The sequence below is a fragment of the Anomaloglossus baeobatrachus genome, chromosome 6, assembly GCF_048569485.1.
Source record: "Anomaloglossus baeobatrachus isolate aAnoBae1 chromosome 6, aAnoBae1.hap1, whole genome shotgun sequence".
Taxonomy (NCBI): domain Eukaryota; kingdom Metazoa; phylum Chordata; class Amphibia; order Anura; family Aromobatidae; genus Anomaloglossus; species Anomaloglossus baeobatrachus.
The window spans coordinates 380,626,070-380,643,569 of record NC_134358.1 but is presented as its reverse complement, the minus strand read 5'-3'; the positions used below and the strand labels follow the sequence as shown (position 1 = coordinate 380,643,569).

The following is a 17,500-nucleotide window of genomic DNA, read 5'->3' as shown; positions in this document are numbered from 1 at the left end:
CACAGTACTGTTCATTTAATAGGTTTGCAAGATATAGAGGACAGATAGAAGAGAATATGATTGAAGGCTCAGACCACTGGGTCTGTAATCATGGGGTCACAAGTCTGTGGAGAAGCAGTAGAGACAAGACAATAGGGAACATGAAGCACCACTCCAGTGTTATGGTTTTTTTATTTTACCGCTGGAGTGGTGCTTTAAATCTAAGTCCTGTGACCCCTGTCATATACTCACCTTCTGGTGGTTTCACCTTCTATCACCACCAATCTGGTCTCTCTTGACAATTTGTGGCTTGCCAGCATGCTCCAGTGTTTCATAGAGCATGCCAGAGATCATAAATCATAAATCAGTGCATGTCTATGAGAGCCTCGTTCTGGGAGCGCTCAGCTGAGCGGCCACCGGCATGTGAGAGCTCTCAGCTGAGCGCCCGGCCACCGACAGTGAGAGCTCTCAGCTGAGCGCCCGGCCACCGGCATGTGAGAGCGCTCAGCTGAGCGCCCGGCCGCCGGCATGTGAGTGATCAACTGAGCGCCCGGCCGCCGGCATGTGAGAGCTCTCAGCTGAGCGCCCGGCCGCCAACATGTGAGAGCTCCCAGCTGAGCGCCCGGCCACCGGCATGTGAGAGCTCCCAGCTGAGCGCCCGGCCACCGGCATGTGAGAGCTCCCAGCTGAGCGCCCGGCCACCGGCATGTGAGTGATCAGCTGAGCGCCCGGCCGCCGGGTGATCAGCTGATCGTTCACAATAGTCTGCTGCTGGTAAAACTGTAAAAAAAAAAAAAAAAAAAAGCTTTCCGTTGTTTTATACGATCCGTTGCATCCATTGTGCATTATATGCAACGCATCTGTTGCATCCGTCACACAACGCAATGCAACGAATGCCGCTCAACGCAAGTGTGAAACTAGCCTAAGAGGGAGCACTGGTGCATACTTAATATGCCAGCAATCTATTTTATCCATTAAGGGTTTACAGACGGTATCTCCTACCCAGAGAATAGGGGATAACTTACTGATCATTAGAACCCAAACCAAGGCAGAGAAGAGCACTCTGCCAGGTAGAACATGGGTGTCTTTGGTCACATGGCAGCTCTAAAAATGGCTACTACAGACAGGCATAGCACAACCAGTCCATTTACCAGATCCCAGTGAGTTCCAACTTATCACAGTGGTTCATGCTGTTAGATAAGCTAGCACCACTTTTAATTTTCCGCATTTTTGTGCGCAGTGTGGGATACCCCCTTTCTGACAAGCCACACACATTAGCGAGGTCACGGCCTTGCCAATTAATAAGCGGTAAGTGTTTAAAATGCATAAGAAATATGGAGCTGGTTGTAAGACAGCCTTTTGGGGCAAATTATGCCAGAATTCTTGTGTAACTAGCTTTTAAATCTCCAGAGAGCCTATAACTCCAGCACTTCATGAGCCCTAACATAAAGGGACTGTCTTCGGAGTCAACCCCTTTTCCTGCATTTACTGGGGTGGGGGGGCATATATTACATAATGGCTCTTTAGAAGTATGGCCGTCCTTTAATATGAGGAGAGCTTGCGTCTGTCACAATGGGAGGTACATGGTGTGGACTGAACAGTGGAGCACAGGGTCTGCTGGAGCAAGCTGCCTCCCAGCTACACACAGCGGTGTCTTGCCCCTTTATCACAGACTTATTTCACATTAGCTTTCTACTGGGAACGGAGGTTGGAAATCAAAAGGATCAGGTAAGAAGAAGGCATCATGGCGTCACTGATATATTTTTAACATTAGACTCTTATTCTACCTCCCACCATTCAGGAATAAAGTGTAGCTTTTAATTTCCCCGTTAACAGAATAAATATCGCATAATACTCAATGATTAAATCAGGCACACAGGCTCATTGCTACAGTAGGACTTCTATGTTGGAAATTGCTGGTGCTCATACGAGACCAGTGTTGGCATTTCCTGGCAGAGAGGAGGCGCCAACACTTGTCAGGCGCTGCTTATTAGCCAATCATATGTCAAATAAGCAAAATCACTCATCTGATTAGCTGCACCTGACACTGGGATTTTTATAAAGTGAAAAGCTACACAGAATACAAAACACTAAGGGACAATTTGTTAGTAATTCACTACAATCCAATCAGTTATGGGTCACAATGAAGAAACATGCCAGACCGGTACCATCATCCTACCATCCATTTCTGAATCTGTCCCCATTTTCTACCATGATATCGATTGCTGAGCTAGAAAAAAAGTCAGACTGAATAATGTGATATTAAAACACAACGCTGCAAAAATTAAGTACTTAAATGTGTATTACAATCAGTGTCATCTCAGCAAAGGTTATAAATCAATAGCACAAGGGGGCCACATAATTATCAGGAAGAAGGATATATACTAGGATGGGAATGTATACACCAGGATGGGGACATTAGTACAGAATCAGGGGACATTAGCCTTATAAAAGAGGCAGAAGATCCCCCTATAACAGTGTGTCATGACCACATTTTTTAGTTGAACATTTTTTTTCTATTTTCCTCCTCTAAAACCTAGGTGCGTCTTATGGTCCGGTGAGTCTTGTAGTCTGGAAAATATGCTATATATCAGTCATGAAGTGTTAAAGGAATAAAGAATTAAATTATATTTTTGAAAATTGGGACATTACTTTGCAGACTATAGCATAAAAGGTAAAAAAAGTAAGCCTTTCTACAGCAGGCCATTTGCATAAGTATATTTCCTAAAGTACACACATACTGTATAGCTATAGAATTTAACAATAAAAATGTTTTGATTATACTAAACATGTGCTTGCTAGTTTGTATCTAGGTATGGGCTAGGGCAGGAGCCCATTGGGGGGATAGAATGAGTGTGTCTTCAGCTGGTTTTCAGCCATATTATATTTCCGGTAGTGTAGGATCATAAAAATTCCCCTGAAATTACTGTCTAGGAAACTATATCCTCAGGTTTTGCAGTGCTGCCAATTTAAAAGCATCCCTATAAAATGGGTTAAAACAGGCCTGTATATCTGTAATAGCACAAGTGATGTGCACTTCATTCCTGGAGATGGGATGTTGCTACACAGATTACTACATATGATGTCAGGAAGCAATTTGCACCCTCATAGGGCGGTTTTGCCTTCTTTTGGATAATCATTGTAGAATGCTAGCACTTGATCTGACAAGGGTGGAATTTTTTTTACAATACTCATGTTCAACACCAGCCCTAACTTTTTTTTTTTATTTGTCAGACAATGATGAGAATATAGACCCTTGCGCAACAGGATGCAGACTTCTTAGAGGTTTGTTTGGATCACAACTAACTGTAACCTCTCGCTCATGATTTTTTTTTTTTAATGCTATAGTATATGGCAAAATTTGAGATGTATAAATTTATGCCCAGAGTCACTCGAAATTGGGGAACATGAGCCTATAAATATTTGGCAGCACTGCTACGTTCCGGAGGAAGGATGTGACTCCATAATATTTCCGCATCTGAAGCAGTTTGGGCCACTGCCTGAATCACTGCACATAGAATGCCAGCTCGCTCTGCACTGGAAATTTCACGTCACTATCAAATGTATAAAACTTAATAAAACATTACATAACTAAATGATAATTAGAAGACAACAGATTTTGTGTTTTCTGGGTTGTTGCTTTTTTAATGTAAGCTATTATACTAAGGGTATGTTCAAACGTTGCAATTTTGCAACAAAAATACAATATCCACAAAGTGAATAAGATTTTGGGAAGTTCTTGAACACGTTGGGTATTTTTTCTTTATCAAATTAGCATGTCAATTCTTTCAGAGTTTTAGCAGAGTTTTTCACCTACTGAAATGAATATGAAAAAAAAGGCATGCAAAAAAAACGCAGGGTTTTCCTGCCAACACTCTGGTATGTGCAGCAAATTTTCACATAGCCTAACCTAGCATTCTCCCAGTCTGTGTGTCTCCTCTCCTAAAATTACCATTGAGAGGCAAGGCAGGATCTGCAGGAGAGCACAGCCCAGCTTCTTGGGGTATGTGCCCACGATCAGGACTCGCTGCGTTCAGAACACAGCGGGTCCTGACCTGTGAGGCCGCGCGTCTCCTCCGCACCAGAAAGCAGGAGACTGCAGCTAACTGTGCCCACGATCAGGGTTCAGTGCACTGCGGTCTCTCGCTTGTGTTCTCCCTACAAAGGACTCCTGCGATTCCGCAGCAAACAATTGACATGCTGCAGTCTGGAAGTATGCTCCGCAGGTCAGTGTTTGCTGCTGAAAAAAACAAAAAGCACAGTGGGCACGGGATTTCTAGAAATCCCTCCACTGTGCTTGTACTGTACACTGCAGCGTTTTGGACACAGCTGAGGTAGGCTGCATCCAAACCGCTGCAAATACTGATTGTGGGCACACACCTTTACTGTCAGTCGGCTGTATCCACTCCTTCTCCCCATGCCATGGTCGCGCGGTAGGATGAGGCATATAAATAATTGTTGTTTATAGGCGTATGGGTGGTCATTATATGATTGGGGGGGGGGCAATATGGGGAGCTTGTGAAGAGGCTGAGGATGTGTTAGGAAACTATGGAGCAAACTTCACAACAAGACTAGACATGGATGGAAGAAGTAGTGATTGTGGGACATGGAAATATACTGAAAGTAAAACTATGATTGAAAGAGAGTCCTCGGTATGCGGTAATAGCATTTATTTTTACACCATGACAATTCATGATAAATGACAAATAATGGTTTTATTGTTCTTCTCCATTATTAATACAAACCTATTACCATTACCAATCAAACAAATGATTGTGATAATTGGTGAAAGGAAACCGGCCTAGGAGTCAGCAGGCTTAGCACCTAGCTCTAAACATTGGACATAGGCACTCAAAAAAAATCTGCAACTACATTATGATGACAGACAATGTGTGCCCCAAAGTGTAACCCGACATTTGACAATATACTAGATTTGTATTCATTAATGAGAGGATAATATTCCAGCTCAACAAGATGCGAGGCAGTAATGTCACTGCAGACAATGGGTTCAGACGGACGGGGCTTATGTACAGAGATGACTTTTACAGTCCTGACTTAGGAGATCTGTTGGTACATACATTCACAAATCCAGTGACTAAAGACAGTATCTCTTCCATCAAGACTGTATGAAGCTATTCGATGGCCCATTTACCCTGTGTAACGCTTTCTTCATGTTGGAAAGACCAAGTATCATTTTACAGTCACAGAAATGTTCTATGCTGGATGGAAACTTCCCCGACAAACCACAAAAGAAATATGATGAAATAAAAAAAAATAAAAGTTTCGTCACCCAATGTGATACCAATAGAAACATATACTGTAAGAACAAGTGGCACTAAACCTAAAGTCAATGGTCCATTACAGCCAGAAGCGAAGAGGCAGATTTCACTTTAAGTGACTTATGAATATTAATGACATAAGTTGCTACATTTCCTGACGTAACGGAAAGAAGGTTTAAGCACTTAAGGACATAATGGCCACAAAGCGAAGCATAATGGCTTAATGTTTAGCATTATTGCCTGGGAGAAATGGGATTGTGGACTCCCATACAGTACAGGTTTCAGCCACATTGACCAGGCAATCTCACAGCTGAGCCCGCGCATGATAAGGCAACAACCATGGAAACATTGGATATCCTCAGCTACAAGAAGTGTGCACCAGGAGCTTCATAAAAGGGGATTCGTTGTACACCTAGGATCACCATGCACTATAGCAAGCGCCGGCCTGAGTGGTGTAATGCACACTACCGCCATACTGTGGAAACGTGTGCTCTGGAATGACGACTCACAATTCATTAGCCGATAGGTGAGTGGATCAGGGAAAATTCAACTGTTCAAGCAGATCTCCTGGAAATCTGATTGACAGGAAAGTAATTGTCCATATTATTAAACTCTAGGTCACGTCTCCAGTGATCCTCTCCTCAATGTCGCACACCCTCGGTCACATCTTCTGATCCCCGCTGCTCACCCTGAAATCCCCGGCTCCCTCACACTTTTCTGGGACTTCCAGCTCTGATGAGGCATAGGAGAGGGTTTTGCACATCCATGCAAAAGTCACGATCTCATGACATGCCATGACCTTCCATGCATGCGCAAAACTGTCCAGGCTTAGTGTGAGAGGCACGGGGATTTCAGTGCTTGTGGTGGGGATCAGAACATGCAATAATGGCTGTTGCTAGTGACGAGCCAGAGATGTGAGCAATTGAATTAACAATAGTTCTGTATTTTAACAAATGCAGATTTTTGTAAAATTATGATAGTGTTCAATTCCACTTGAATGTATTCACTTATCACTAGTAGCTGATGAACAGTCTGGGTTTGGCAGCTTCTCGGAAAAGCCAGCGCAGACTCACCTCTTTCTGCTGTCGCTCCAGCTCACGCATTCGGATATCCCTCGCTTCTGCGCGTGCTGCTCTCTTTGCTGCCAGCCTTGCTTCTGCCTGACAGAACCAAAAGAAAGAGTTAAGATCAAATTAAAGATAAATAATTATATATAAAAATATATATTTTTTTTACTAGCTCACAAATTCAAGGGTATTCAACTGATTGTATTTAGATATTGCTGTCACACACTTGTTATTGTACCCCCTGGTGTTTTTTCTTTCCCCCTAATGTGTTCATAAACACTAGTGTACAAGAATCCATTCATTGGGACTTATTTCATCACCTCAATCACAAATTTGCTTCTATAATAATAATAAACTGGGTAGTTTGTGACATACCTGCAGAGATGCTCCCTTTATATGTATTTATCAAGATAAGTGTATAGTGCCAACTACTGCATGTGTAGGGTGGTCAGTGCACAGGGGCCACCGCAGAATTCACCAGCCCCCTGTGGACCAGGCCAAGTCTCAGTGGTGTGGTGTGTTGTAGATGGGGCCAGACAGCACAGACCCAAGTAAGTGGCAGAACCGGACCTGAGGGCGATCGGTGAGGGTGAGCATCATGTCTTTCATTATTATAAACTTGTGTCAGCCTTTTTAGGAACAATTTGGCTGGAAAGCCCCATTAAAGCTAATACAAGCTGTTATATGGAGGCTACAGATGGAAAGTCATCTATCATCAGGACATGACACAATTGTTCAGTGACAGACTTCAGTATGAGCTGATTAAGAAATAATGTTTGGAGCACCATGTGAAGTCTGAACTGGGTGCAAAAACCCTAAAATAACTTCACTATATAAACAGAAGAGCTGCACACCAGCGACAGTGCCCGGGGAATAAATGTAAAGCAGACACTGCTGTGTGAATACTGACAAGAAAAATACAATAGCTATATGTGAGAATATGACAATGGAATCTACATAACTGCTATGAACTTTAAAAATAAAGAGAAATTTAGCTATTGAATTGATCAATGCAACAGAGCCCCAACACCTCGTCACGGTATTCTCTTACATTAGGGTCCCTAGCTAATGTGTGTCCTCTCTTGCCTCTATTGATCAATTCAGTAGCTAAATTTCTCTTTATTCTTAAAGTTCATAGCAGTTATGCAGATTCCATTGTCATATTCTCACATATAGCTATTGTATTTTTCATGTCAGTATTCACACAGCAGTTTCTGCTATTACATGTATTCCCCTTGCACAGTCGCTGGTGTGCAGCCCTTCTCTTCATATAGTGAAGGGTTTTTTAGGTTTTTGCACCCAGTTCAGACTAAGAATGGTGTTCCAAACGTTATTTCTTAATTGGTTTGTAGTCTTTTGTTTGTGAACCCGGCCCCACCCACACCTATTGCCAGTCCACATTATACATATATAGCCTGGGTCTCAGCTTCCCATACACGGTGAGTTTTTTAACTGCAAGAGAGGACACACATTACCTAGGGACCCCAATGTAAGAGAATACCGTGATGAGGTGTTGGGGCTCTGTTGCATTGATCAATTCAATACCTAAATTTCTCCTTATTCTTAAAAGTTCATGGCAGTAATGCAGATTCCATTGGCATGTTTTCATTTTTACATGTAGCTATTGTATTGTTCATGTCAGTATTCACACAGCAGTTTCTGCTTTACATTTATCCCCCTTGCACTGTTACTGGTGTGCAGCTCTTCTCTTTATATCAGGGGTGGGGAACCTCCGGCCCGCGGGCCGCATGCGGCCCGCCATGACCTTTTATGCGGCCCCCGGGCACCTTCCCGGGGGCTGTAGTGCTGGGGCCGCCAGCCCTTTAAATGACCACATGCACTGTTTGGGAGAACCAATGGGCTCTCCCGCTGTCCAGTAGCGTAATCAGCGGTGTGTGCCCGCCCCTCTGTCCCCTCATGCTGTGTGTGTGCCCGCCCCTCTGCCCTCCGGAACGATGTGCCCGCCCCTCTTTCCCCTCGTGCTGTGTGTGCCCGCCCCTCTGCCCTCCGGAACGATGTACCAGCCCCTCTTTCCCCTCGTGCTGTGTGTGCCCGCCCCTCTGCCCTCCGGAACGATGTGCCAGCCCCTCTTTCCCCTCGTGCTGTGTGTGCCCGCCCCTCTGCCCTCCGGAGCGATCTGCCCGCCCCTCTTTCCCCTCGTGTGGTGTGCCCGCCTCTCTGCCCTCCGGAGCGATCTGCCCCCTCTGCCCTCGGCGCGATGTGCCCGCCCCTATGTCCTGTCGTGTGGTGTGACCGCACCTTTCAACTCCAGAGTGATCTGCCCGCCCCTCTGCCCTCCGGCCTGCACTGTCTCCGGCGCTGTGTGTGCGCGCCTGCACTCTGCTCCCCGTCCAGTACTTTGTGTACCCTCCCTCCAGAGTTGTGTGCAACGATCAGTGCTGTGTCCCTCACCCCATGCTGTCTATCACCTCAGGTTTGTGGCTCCCCGGTAATGTCAGGGCTCTACAGGTGCTGTGTGCAGAGCTTTGACATTACTGGGGGGCAGTGCTGTGTGCCCTCCCAATGCTGTGCATCACCCCCAGTGTTGTGTTCCCCCAGTGATGTCTGTGCCCCCCTCAGTGATGGCTTTGCCCCCAGCTCCTCTTGTGATGTGTATGTCCCCCAGCCCCTCTTGCGTTCTGTATGCCCCCCAGCACCTCTTGCGTTGTGTATGCCCCCCAGTATCTCTTGCGTTGTGTATGCCCCCCAGCCCCTCTTACGTTGTGTATGCCCCCCAGCCCCTCTTGCGTTGTGTATGCCCCCCAGCCCCTCTTGCGTTCTGTATGCCCCCCAGCCCCTCGTGTTGTGTATGCCCCCCAGCCCCTCTTGCGTGGTGTATGCCCCCCAGCCCCTCTTGCGTTGTGTATGCCCCCCAGCACCTCTTGCGTTGTGTATGCCCCCCAGTATCTCTTGCGTTGTGTATGCCCCCCAGCCCCTCTTACGTTGTGTATGCCCCCCAGCCCCTCTTGCGTTGTGTATGCCCCCTAGCCCCTCTTGCGTTGTGTATGCCCCCCAGCCCCTCTTGTGTTGTTTGCCTTCAGCGTCTCCTGTGACATACATCACATTGGAGATGCTGGGGGCATATACATCACAGGAGACACTGGGGACATACACAACACAGGAGGGGCTGTGGGCATTTACATCACAGGAGGGGCTTGGAGCATATATAGCTCCTCATGTGATGTATGTGCCTCCAGTGTCTCCTGTGTTGTGTATATACAGCAGTCCCAGCGTTTCCTTTCTGTGGTGTATACGTCAGTCCCAGCGTTTCCTTTCTGTTGTGTATATGTCAGTCCCAGCGTTTTCAATGTGATGTATATGCCCCCAGCCCCTCCAGTGATGTATGTGCCTTCAGTGACTCCTGTAATGTATATAGAGCGGTCCCAGTGTCTCCTATGTGTTGTGTGTGTCTCCAGTGCCTCCTATGTGTTGTGTGTGCCTCCAGTGTCTCCTATGTGTTGTGCGTGCCTCCAGTGTCTCCTATGTGTTGTGTGTGCCTCCAGCGTCTCCTATGTGTTGTGTGTGCCTCCAGCGTCTCCTATGTGATGTATATGATTTAGCAAATATTATTATCACAAACAGTTGACTGCGCTTCAGACAGAGACAGAAAAGCAGTTGTGAGAAGAAACATGATTAGTATCATCCAACATCACAGCCGCACCAAAGAGAAGCCGCTCCGGCCGCCACAGTAGGGGTGAGTTAATTGTTTGACCAAATATAGCCGGGTAATTTTCACATTGATAATTTTGTGCGGCCCCCGAAGGTTGGTAGAAATTTCCAATGGCCCCCGGCTGAAAAAAGGTTCCCCACCCTTGCTTTATATAGTACAGTATGAGCGGAGCTCATCTATTTGTAATGATTTGATACGTGCAGATCCCTTAGGCTATGTGTGCACATTGCCTTTTTTTGTGACCACAAAGATGCAGCGTTTTTGTGCGTTTTTTTGCCTTGTTATTGCTGCGTTTGTTCCAATGCATTGCATGGGTGAAAAACGCTGGCAAAAACGAAGACACAATTGACATGTTGCATCTTTGTGGTCACCACAAAAACGTACCTAAAACAAAACTGCACTGTGCGGACAGCAAAAATGAGAACTCAAGACTTTGCTGGGGAACGAGATTCATGCAGTTTTAAGACCAAAAACGCATCTGAAAAACGCGCAAAAACGCAGCCTGCGCACATAGCCTTAGCTTTCTGTAGATCCCTGGCTTTTCACAAAGAGAAGGGGGTTAGTATCTAGTAATATTGTTCTATGCCATACAGTAATAATGATGGGCACAGTGGCAGCTTGTATTCTGCAGACAGAGTAGCATGATGCTGATAGATGCTCTTTATTTTTTTTTAAACATATTTTATTTGATGTCAGCAAGCACATATCATCAACAAGAGAACATAATGTTACATTCCATAAAATTTCTCCGGATCGTACAATGCTTCTGTTACATCATTTTCTTTTTCATTGTCACAACAATTTCATCTCCATAGAATTATCTTAACAATAATTTACTTTAACTTAAAGGAGTTGTCCGACATTAGCTTAACAAAAATTTTTGAGTTTATCTGTGCTGTATTGTCATATAAATCACACCTACATTGTTATTTTTTGTTTTCTAACTTTTATTCCTCTTGAATTATCCCTTTATTCTCGGCAGCTTCTTGTTTACATTCAGATCCAGCAAACATGACCACTTCCTGTGCAAAACCTCAGTCACAGCTGGCACCGCCCGGTCTCACTGTCCAACCCCACCCTCTGCCCGGCCTCACCCTCTGCCCGCCCCCTGCACACACATTCCCTGTCAGTATATTCTGCCCCAGCACCTGACCTGGTATCACTACAGCATTGCAAATAACAGCCCCACATCGGGCTCTGCACCGCACACGCACACATATGGCTCTGCACCGCACACATATGGCTCTGCACACGCACACATATGGCTCTGCACCGCACACATATGGCTCTGTATCACACACGCACACATATGGTTCTGCACCGCACACGCACACATATGGCTCTGCACCGCACACATATGGCTCTGTACCACACACGCACACATATGGCTCTGCACCGCACACGCACACATATGGCTTTGCACCGCACACATATGGCTCTGCACCGCACACGCACACATATGGCTCTGCACCGCACACATATGGCTCTGCACCGCACACATATGGCTCTGCACCGCACACGCACACATATGGCTCTGTACCGCACACATATGGCTCTGCACCGCACACGCAGACATATGGTTCTGCACCGCACACGCAGACATATGGCTCTGCACCGCACACGCACACATATGGCTCTGTACCGCACACGCACACATATGGCTCTGCACCGCACACATATGGCTCTGCACACGCACACGCACACATATGGCTCTGCACCGCACCCGCACACATATGGCTCTGCACCGCACCGGCACACATATGGCTCTGCACCGCACCGGCACACATATGGCTCTGTACCGCACACGCACACATATGGCTCTGCACCGCACACATATGGTTCTGCACCGCACACGCACACATATGGCTCTGCACCGCACACGCACACATATGGCTCTGTACCGCACACGCACACATATGGCTCTGCACCGCACACGCACACATATGGTTCTGCACCGCACACGCACACATATGGCTCTGTACCTCACACGCACACATATGGCTCTGCACCGCACACGCACACATATGGCTCTGCACACGCACACACATGGCTCTGCACCGTACACGCACACACATGGCTCTGCACACGCACACATATGGCTCTGCACCTCACACGCACACATATGGCTCTGCACACGCACACATATGGCTCTGCAACCCCCCCATCCCCATCGGGAACACATGTGGAGTACATACTCACCCGTCCTCGGTCCCCGCCGCTCCTGCACGTTCGCGCGCTGTCTGTGCTCTGACGTCACCGCTGTGCTGAAGAGAGCACAGACAGCCGGAGGGACAGTGATGAGAAGCAGCGCTGCGCTGCTTCTGATCAGGACTTTCAAATGTACCGGCATCGGTGATCTGTGATGCCGGTACATTTGAATGTGCGATCCTGAGCAAGGGGCCTGGTGCTGGCGCTGACACCATGGCAGCTGCCGCCAGGCCCCGCCCCCAGGTCACAGACCCCACAGCAGTGCAGGGGGAGGTTACTGGAGGTGCGGGGGAATGTGTGAGAGGGTGCAGGGAAGGGGGCGGGGCTCATCACACTGTAGACACCCAGCAGGGAGGCGACATGCTGTTCCACATTTGCATGTCAACATGGCCCTGCCCATGTTGACATGAAATGACCGGAAGCAGCAAAATCGCTGCAGCAGCGGTCACATGACCGCTCTGAGCCGGGGCAGAGGGGCTGACAGCAGGGCAGGTAAGTGCTCTCTATCTACTTACCTGCCCCAATGTAGCCCAATAGGGTAATAAAAAAAAATGTCAAAGAAGCCGGATAACCCCTTTAACAAACTAACATATTTGTTCCCTTCAGTTGGTCCTTTGGATGCTCCCTGCCTTCAGTGTCCCTAGTGTCCCTGCAGTGTCTTCCACACAATACCAAGACGTGTGTTCAAATGCTTTAATTAGCTGGGTGATTTCCGTCTGTGTGAAGCTTTGCTCAATAAATGTTCTCCACTTTTTGAAGAATCTTTTAGTGGACTTCTCCTTATGTGTCTCCGAATCCAGTTTGTCGTACATCATTATTGTTTTTAGGGTATCAACTATTTCTGTATTTCTCTGTGTCTGTCTTATCAGCCAATTCCTAAGTAGGCATTTCTTGACTACAAGCAATACTGTGTGTATTAGGCTGGGGCCACACGGGGACTACTGCGATCCACTTGCATGACACTCGGCTCGTGCTGGCAGTACAGCAGAGTCGAGTGTCATGCGTGTGTCCTTGCAACTGAGGTCCGTTCGTGCGAGCAGACCTCAGCTGCGGGGGCGGGCCGGCACTCGGGAGGGGAGGGATTTCTCTCCCTCTCTCCTGCGTAGCCGGCTATTGCCATTCTCGCACTGCACTAGCAGTATACCGGTGTACCGCGAGAGTGCAGTGCGATTTTTCTCTCGCCCCATACACTTGAATGGGTGCGAGAGAAAGAGTCTCGCATTACAGTCGCAGCATGCTGCGATTGTTTTCTCAGTCCGATTACGGCTGAGAAAATAATCGATCATGTGCGCTGACACACAGGCTAGAATTGGTCGGAGTGGAATGCAATGTTTTATCGCACTCCACTCGCACTGTTTTTCTCACCGTGTGGCTTAGGCCTTATACCTGGAATGTGAGCACTTGCTCTGTCAGTTTCTGTAGGGGCTTCTATACAGTGAAACAAACAGGCCTGAGGGGTGACGGGTATAATAGATGCTCTTTATATGACTCTACTATATAAGTGTAAGCTCATCACTCGTACACTGGTCCTACTATACAGAATCAGTCAGCGCACAGAGAAACGGCCTGTTTATATGAAAAACATGGTGTATCCATGGCTGCACGACACAAAACAAATACACGGGAACAGACCTCATTTTCTATGCCAGCATCATCACAACTAAACATAGAAAAACTGCATGGTACTTCACAAGACGTCTTCTAAGCATTCACAAGCATTTTCTAAATGCCACTGACCTAATCCAAGCAAATACAACCCACCATTCCACTGCAGTCATTGATAAAGAAACATGGTGGAAATGCATGAATATCGTTACATCCACATCTTCATAATAGTAGATCATGTATGCTGACATCGGCTAACCTCATCTAACAGCTGTATTGTTATTCTTCATGAATATACTGTACTGTGCAAAAGTTTTTGGCAGAGGAAAAAACACTGCATAATTGAAAAAAATTAATGTAGTAAAAGGAACCTGTCATCAGGCATTTGCTATGTAGTCTGACAGCAGCATGATGTATGGGCAGAGAGCCCGATTCCAGCAATGTGTCACTCAGTTTACTGGTTGCAGCAGTAGTGCTAGGATCCCAGTTTTCTGTGTTGCAGATCTAGCAGTACCGAGATGGTTAGACCTGTATAACCAGCCCACAACAATAATTGGCAGCTTTCTATTTCTATACAGTGTACACAGAAATCTGCTAATCAGTGGTGGAGGACTTGGAGGCATGAGACCAGCTTGACCCATATTGATAACTTCCTACTGATAAAACACTGATTGTACTGAAATAGGAAAACATCACTGGAATCCGGTTCTCTTCCACTACATCATGGGGCTCTCAGATTATATAGCAAAAAAATGGTTTACAGATTCCCTTTAAGAGTATATTTTTACCAATTACTTACATGAAAATTGAAGAAACATAAGAGAAATTAAACCACATCAATATTTGGTGTGACTGCACTTTGCTTTCAAAACATCATCAATTTCTCAATGCACACATTTTTGAAGGACCTCGGCTGGGAGGTTGTTCCAAACATCTTAGAGAACTAACCACAGATCATCGGTGGATGTAGACTAGTGTAAAACCTTCTGTGTCTTCACGTAATCCCAGACAAACAAGATGATGATGAGATTAAAGCTCTGTGGAAGCCATATCATCACTTCCAGGACTAATAGCCCTTCTTTATGCAGACGACAGTTCTTAATGACACTTGCAGTATGTTTGGTGTCATCCTGCTGCAGAGAACATTTGAAGCCAATCAGATGCCTTTCTGATGGTAATGCATGATTGACAAGTATCTGCCCGTAATTCTCAGCATTGAGGAAACAATGAATCCTGTCCAACTCCATTTGCTGAAATGCAGCACCAAGCTTGCAAGGAGCCCCCATCATGCTTAGATCTTGATTGCAGACACGCATTGTTTGCGGACAAACAACCTTCTGCTGCAGCCAAATGTTTCATAGTCTGGCTAATGTGTCCAGATCACCTGCTGCACTTTTCTTTGTTTTCATACACTGTTTAGTCAATGTTTTGTGTTTATGTACAAGGCATGTCTTTTTGGTCACAATTCTGTCATGGAGACCACTTCTGGTCACACTTCTCGAACAGTAGATGTGTATAGCTGGGTGCCACTGGTTGCTCTCAGTTCTGACCCCAGTGAGTAATTTGAAGAATGGAAGGCACTGATTAATATGTTATTACTAGTGATAAGCGATCCCCCCCGATGGTTGGGATCGGGGAGACTCGCTCGATCATTTTGTAGAGATCGGGATCGGGATAACACGCTCTTGAGTCCGATCACCGATCTTGGACTTTACAGTCATGTGATGGGGCGGGGGGGCTGTAAAATAAAGACTATAGGTAACAATAAACATTGTCATTATACTTACAGGTCCCACGACGCGTCCTGCAGGCTCTGTTTCCGAGTAGGATTATCGCTGTGCCGCCCGACCTTCCGTGACGTCATAGCATGTGACCAGTCACGTGTGAATGTTGTAGTATCTCATTGGCTACAGACTGGTCACATGACTATGACGTCATGCAAGTTCCTGTAGTGTCAGCATGCTCGCCGGTACGCTGTGCTCGCTCTCAGTACTCTCGGTATATGCAGGGTACCGGCGAGATGCTCAGGCACATGCTCGGCTCCCCCTCCCTGCATGTTGGCGCGCTTTACAGAGTCAGCCCACATGCAGGCAATGGCTGCCACACACTGTAATGCAAAAACCGGTGGATAGCGGTGCCGGCAATCAGGTGATCGGAGATCACCGTTGCTACAGAAACCAGCTCGTTAGGTTACTATGGCAACGGTGGCAGCGGTGACATCACCGCTTACCAACCCGCAGCCTTTGCTCACTCATTGGGTGATTAGACTGCATGGGGAGCAGCAGAGTTTTTTTCCCCCATGCTGTCTGATATAGCAGAGCTACATGGGTTGAAGAAGACAGAAGACCAGGGTAATGGAGGGATAAGAGGGAGTAATAAAGATGGAGTCCGTAAGTGTGTCTGTGTATTTATTTTTAATAAAGTATTATTTCACTGTGTGGTGTCTTTTTTTTAACCATTTATTGGAGATTCTTAATGGTCGGGTCAAACTTGGCCTGATAAAGAATCTCGGGCTTAATAGCAGCTGGTAAAACAAAGCTGGTATTAACCCCTTATTACCCAGCGTGGCACCCGGCACCAGGGCCGCTGGAAGAGTTGGATACAGTACCAGAAGACGGCGCTTCTATGAAATCGCCATTTTCTGGGGTGGCTGCAAACTTCAATTCACAGCAGGGGGGGCCAGAAAACTTGGGCCACCCTGCGCTGCGGATTCCAATCCCCAGCTGCCTAGTTGTACCTGGCCGGACACAAAAATTGGGCGAAGCCCACGTCGTTTTTTGTTTTTTTAATTATTTCATGAAATTCATGAAATAATTAAAAAAAGGGCTCCACTATATTTTTGGTTCCCAGCCGGGTACAAATAGGCAGCTGAGGGTTGGGTGCAGCCCATACCTGCCTGCTGTACCTGGCTAACATACAAAAATATGGCGAAGCCCACGACATTTTTTTTTTAGCTTTTAGGCAAAAAACATATATATATATATATATATATATTATATATATTATATATATTATAGAAAAAAAAGGGGGCTTCCCTGGATTTTCCACTCCCAGTGAAGGTAACTACCTTGGCAGGCACTAGCTGCTTGGATTACCCTTAGCTGGCTATAGAAAATGCAGCAGGAGCCCACGTATTTTTTTTTTTTTTTAAATAACCAAAAAAAATAAAAATGGGCTTCCCTGTATGTTGATTGCAAGCATATATTATATTATATACACACATTATATATATATATATCTATATATATAATTGCCTTATTCTGTCTGTCTGTCTGTGTCTGTCTGTCTGTCATGCTCCGAAATTGTGTCCTTACGGTGACACAAAGCTGATTGGCCGCTGGGCTCGCCATGGCCCCGCCCCCCCACACGGATTGGCCGCTTGCCCAGGCTGCGCCCCCACACGGATTGGCCAGCCGCTCGCTCAGGCTCCGCCCCCCCCACAGATTGGCCTCTCGCCCCGGCACCCTGCAGGCATTGGCAATTCGGCCACGCCACGCCCCGCCCCCCTCACGCAATGCACGCTAGCTCTGGCCCCGCCCCCTCCCTCCCCCCACGCATTTCCCGAACTGACACGGCTGTCACGGAGGTGAGTACGGTACTCCCTCCCCCACCCCCCGGCCCCCGCTCCCCGGCCCCCGCTCGCACGGGAGTGGTGTGGATACGTTGGTAACCATGCTCGCATGGTTACAAGC

General features: G+C 46.7%; 1 protein-coding gene across 14 annotated transcripts in view; it reads right to left on the bottom strand.

The window, feature by feature from the left end:
* The window catches only part of LRRFIP2 (LRR binding FLII interacting protein 2), a 216,645-nt gene that overhangs the window by 107,282 nt on the left and 91,863 nt on the right, over positions 1-17,500 (bottom strand). For 7 of the 14 annotated variants that reach the window (XM_075315055.1, XM_075315058.1, XM_075315061.1 and 4 more), the window contains exons 3-4: positions 6,332-6,418; positions 2,159-2,209 (exon numbers count right to left, since the gene is read on the bottom strand). In XM_075315055.1, the coding sequence (XP_075171170.1) occupies positions 2,159-2,209; positions 6,332-6,418 (138 nt within the window). The remainder of the gene's footprint in view (positions 1-2,158; positions 2,210-6,331; positions 6,419-17,500) is intronic. The other 7 variants (XM_075315063.1, XM_075315066.1, XM_075315068.1 and 4 more) reach the window with 2 other exon arrangements.